This window comes from Bombus impatiens, unplaced genomic scaffold (genome assembly GCF_000188095.3).
Source record: "Bombus impatiens unplaced genomic scaffold, BIMP_2.2 scf_0219, whole genome shotgun sequence".
NCBI lineage: Eukaryota > Metazoa > Arthropoda > Insecta > Hymenoptera > Apidae > Bombus > Bombus impatiens.
The window spans coordinates 391,686-397,059 of NT_176638.1; the positions used below are offsets into that span (position 1 = coordinate 391,686).

The 5,374-nt window shown below is 45.9% G+C and overlaps 1 protein-coding gene across 1 annotated transcript in view; it reads left to right on the forward strand.

Annotated features, from left to right (window-relative positions):
* LOC100746813 (neurogenic locus protein delta) overlaps nucleotides 1–5,031 on the forward strand; it is a 51,871-nt gene extending 46,840 nt beyond the window's left edge. Inside the window, 2 exon segments of the mRNA XM_003488249.4 lie at nucleotides 1–1,472; nucleotides 1,474–5,031. Of these exon segments, the coding sequence (XP_003488297.3) occupies nucleotides 1–1,472; nucleotides 1,474–1,596 (1,595 nt within the window). The 3' untranslated portion in view covers nucleotides 1,597–5,031.
* The last annotated feature ends 343 nt before the right edge of the window (nucleotides 5,032–5,374 follow it).

Below are 5,374 nucleotides of genomic sequence, written 5' to 3' on the forward strand. Positions count from 1 at the left end.
GACACTGCGAGATCAGCTCGAGATCCTGTCGAGATTCTCCCTGCCATCACGGAGCCACCTGCGAGGACGATTCTCTTCACGGATACGTGTGCCGCTGTCCGCCCGGTTACGCTGGCAACGACTGCGAATCCCAGCTCGACCAGTGTTCCCCGAATCCATGTTCGAACGGTGGCACCTGTACAGACCTGGGTAACAGCTTCCGGTGCTCTTGTCCGGCCGGTTTCACCGGCGAACGCTGCGAAACCAACATCGACGACTGCCAAGGCGATCCCTGTCTGAACGGAGGAACCTGCGTGGATCTAGTCAATCAGTTCCGTTGCCAGTGCGTGCCTGGATACGTTGGTCGATTATGTCAAGATAAGGTGGATTATTGTCTGACGAAACCGTGCGCGAATGGTGGCCGATGCATATCGGGAACGAACGATTATCGGTGCGCGTGTAAACCTGGCTTCACTGGCAAAGACTGTAGCGTCGACGTGGACGAGTGTCGAAGCGCGCCCTGTAGAAACGGTGGCACGTGTTTGAACCGAGTGAACGGGTTCCTCTGCCAATGCCCGGAGGGTTGGCACGGAGACACTTGTTCGGAAGAAGTAGGCAGTGGAACGGCCAATTTGCCGGCTCCTTCGAACACCGCAGCTGCTGTTCCTGCTGTACCACCATCCGGAGCTAGTTACTGGTCGGGAAATCTGTCCAGGCATATCGCGTCCGCGTCCGCGGAGCCACGAGACGCTGGCTTGACCACGGAACACGTAGTGGTGATAGCAACCCTATCAACGGCAGTTCCAGCATTCGTTCTAGTAGCTGCGGTCGCGGTGATGTGTATGAAGAGGCGACAGAAGCGAGAACAGGCAAAAGCTGACGAAGAGGCCAGGCTACAGAACGAACGAAACGCTGTTCACAGTAGCATGAGCAAAAGAAGCGGTGGTGTAATGGGTGGAGTCGGTGGTGGAGCCGGAGTTGGTTCTACCGGGAGCACCGGGGTTGGTATCGGTAACGTTGGACTGCTAGGAGGCGGTGGCAGCGGGATGATCAGCGGCGGAGGCGGTGGCAGTGTGTGTACCCTGGGTACCGGGGATGCTCACATGATCAAGAACACATGGACGGCGAACAAGAGCGTGAACAACGTCGCGTCTGCCAGACAAGACGACCTCGACTCGTCGTTTCAAACGGACGTCACGCTGGACAGCTCTTGCTCGGGTTACAAGCCAGAACCGGTGCTGCAAGACGGTCGAACGCGGACAACGAAGCAACTGAACACGGAGGCGGCCGCTCACAGGGCGTCTCACCTCTTCCAAAAGGAGAAGGACTGTCTGGGTCTTGGTCTCGGTATAGGCGTCGGTGTCGGCGTGATCGAGACTGCCAAGAGGTCGTCGGTGTTCGCCGGTAACGCGACGACGGACAGCTGTTGCGCGGCGGAGGCGGCATTGCTCAAGAGGCCGACGACCATCACGGAAGGGGGCAGTGGTCCACCGGGTAGTGGCGGCGGCGGGTAGTGGCGGCGGTGGCGGTGCCGAGACCGGTTGTGGAGTGTACGTTATAGACGATCACTATAGACACGACACGTCGCTAGCGGCGACACTCGCGACGGAAGTGTAGTTATTCTTCTTCTTAAACGAGTGTTTAACTGTTATTCTAGTAGTATAGAGAAACAGAGCCACGGTCGAACGAGATGACGAGATGGACTCTTGTATAATTCGTAAACGAACTTTTTCCCTTCTTCCGTAATGACCGGTAATAAGCTGTGCATGCCCCCGCGTGCGACTCACACGCGACAAATCAAGAACTCTTGTAAGAACTCTTGTTTTCTCTCTGTGTTTTTCACGTTCGTTTGGCGTTGCACTCTGTTGTACGCGCGCAACCACCGACCGACGCGACAGAGGAACCACGCGTGCGATATCCCTTTGTGCATGTACACGTACGCACGAGAACCACCACGAATGTTACACAGTCATCAGCGTGTGGTGCACCGTGCTTGGCTCTCCGTTATGGGCCAGCGGGTGAACGAGCGCGCGTTTCTTCGCGATTCCTTTGTTTCTCTCCCTCCTGTTGCGCAGGACGTCGCGCGTGAGAACGTTCCACCGGACTTTGCCACGACGACGACGATGATGATGATAATGATGATAATGATGGCGATGATGATGACTATGACGACAACGATGACGATGGCGATGACGATGACGGCGACGGTGGCTCGCGGTAGCCGTAGCGATAGCCACTATGCTATTGTTGCTGTTACTGCTGTTGCCGTTATTGTTCTCGATGGCAGAAAAGAAAGAAGTTGACTCGCGCGCAGACGTTCCGCCAGATGATCACGCGGGACGATCCTCGTCGACGTTGATGATGACGAGGAGACTGTCCTTTAACAAAAAGAAACGGAAGATGACGAAGAAGAAGACGATGAAGACAAAGAGGAGGAGACTTCAGCGAGAAGAGTTCGACAACAGGGGGACGAAATGAAATATACATATATATATGAAAATATATATATATACAATGAAATGCTGTGGAGGCGGACGATGGCGAATATCGTCGTCCGACTCGTCCTTAGGTATTAATATTATATATATATCATGTTTGAAGCGAAAACTTTGTACAGAACTAATTTATTATTATTGTTATTTACTATTATTACTATTTGCTATTATTATTATTATTATTATTAATATTATTATTCTAATTATTATTATTAATATTATTCTATCGTATCACATTATCATTGTTCCGATAGTTCTCCATTACTTCTTCTATTTTTCTCCCTCTCTCTCTCTCACTCTACACACACACACACACTCTCTCTCTCTCTCTCTCACTCTCTCACGCACACAATCTCTCTTTTCTCTGTTCTTTTTCGAATCGCGTGACTGAAGACTTTTCCCTCTCTCTTTCCTTCGTGGCTAACGAGAGACGCGTTCGCGAGGATACTTACTTTTGCGTGTACACAATTGCGCGTGTATTGTGTATGTATGCGATTCTACGTGTGTGTTTCGTATATGTGTGCGCGACCGATAGCGACATAGCGTGCATGCGTCGAGAGTATGTCTGTTTTGGTACGTGTGTGCGCGCGTGTGTGCGTGCTTCTTTCGTATATGTAGTATGTATATATATGTAAATATACATGTATATGTATGTGTGTCCATCTGTTCGCTTGCGAGCAAGCTGTGAGAGAGTACGAAGCAGAGTAACGACCAGAGAGAGGAGAGCGTTTGTATGTACCGTGCGTATATAGTTACGAGCGAGAAAGTTTACGACGAATCAGAATTCAAACGATGTTGCCCCTTCGTGAGATTTTTTTATTTTTTTTTCTCCGATTTCTTTCCTCTCTTTTTTTTAGACTTTCGGATAACGCTTTTTTTTTGGTCGACGAGCGATCGATATCGGTTCCTCTATTCCTTTTGTCATTTGCTAATTTCATAAGAAAAGATCGTATTTCTTCTGGGACGGTGCCACGTGGATCTTGAAACGAGGCTTTCGAGGGTACAGCTTCGGGATCGCAGAGTCCTTGGTAATTGCGTAAAATAGCAATGTACAGTAAACGTTGGAACAAACTCATCGTCCGGCAATCTGGGATATCCTGTTTCTCGCGGCAAGCCTGGCTTGCCGGATGATCGAGCGCTGAAATTTATGAATTAGCCGTTTCCATATCGAACCATCCGTTTGTACCATCGCATCGGTAAGAGAAACGTCAAAGAGACGAGAAATCGAAAGAATTCGAATTTCGTCTCTTTGGGGCAGAAACGCGCGTTACCCGATCCGGAAGTCGTGAAAATTCCATGAACGGAGCCCTCCACTTGCCTCGTCCGAACGACGAGCACCGTCCCCGATCGTGGAATGTGACTAAAATCAAAATTCACGCACGAAACCAGCCATATGATCGAATAGCGAACTTTCGAACCGTGTTTTTTGTATTAAAAAGAGGAAACTTTACAACAAAAAAAGAATAAAGAAGGGAAGAGGAAAGCTTATGGAGAAAATTCGCTATCGGAGAATGTTTGAAAAGTTCGTTTTTATAAATTGAATAAAGTAATTGAAATGATTAGAATCGTTAAATTGAACTTTAGACGATGTTTCAAGGAATCTGGTAACTTTCTAGGGACATTCGACCATCGGCTTTCCTTCGTCCAACTTTTAAAACCTTTTCGTATCTGCGTGCGCCTTCGATGATGTGGCACATCACACAACGGTAAAATATTACTCGCGATATGTATAAATACAGATAAATAAAATGGATAAATAAATGAATATATAAATATATAGATAGAAGAAGAAATATATAGAAAGTATATATATATAAAAGTATATATATGTAAATGAAAAACCGGCGTCGTCGTCAACGGAGTGCGGACGACGAGACGGGTTATGTTTTCGAGATCGAAGTCAGCGAGCAATCGATAGCGGTTCAAAGAAATTCGATAAATCGACTCATTTCAGATAGGATTCGAATTATTTTTCGGTTGAAGTTTATAAAATCTATAATCGTTCGATTAAAATCTTTTTCATACCTTCATCGAATAGACAAAAAATTAGCTTTTTTATAATTACTTTGAAAAATTTCTCGCCCACTTCGACCGCGGAAACGCGAACAAATGACGATTATGTGTTGTTATCGCACGGTTGATGATAATTATTTATTTATATGGATGATGAAGCTGCTGAACAAACGATGATGAATATGATGATGAAGGATGCTGCTGATATAATGATAATAACGATGATTGACACGCTACGACGCTACTTGTCCGATACGATCAATTAACGCCGGTGGTGATAATAATGCTGATAGTGATGATCACGATAATAATGTAGAAACGTACGATGACGATGTAACGAACAAAGATTCGATAATGTTCCTGTTAATAAATAATAATGATAATTAAATAAACGAAACAACTTACCACAACACTAAGTCAGGTCACGTATTTCTTTTTCTTTTTTTTTTTTTTTTGGGTCTCGCTCGTGAGCAAGGAGTATAGAATTTAAAAAAGATATATATATATATACATATACGTATATAAGAAAATTTACAGAAAAAAAGATAATGGAGAACAAAATAGTGGACGGAGCGCATATTAAAAATTGTATAAAAAGAAGGAAAGAATAGAGAACGCGGAAGATGAGAAAAAAAAGAACAAATAAATAAAGAAAAACAAAGTGTGCGCGCCGGCACACAGCGTCGACGACGTGGATTCGGATCGATTAAGCGGCGATTAATCGATCGTTCGTTCACCGGTCGACCGGCGACGACGCTGGCCGGCATTCGTCGACCCATAATTAAACGAGAAGCACGTACGTATAAACGATTATATTATATGGAATACAATGTGTAATAAAGCTGTTGTCATTTTTTGTACTTATACTTCTTTCGACTGGATTTTTG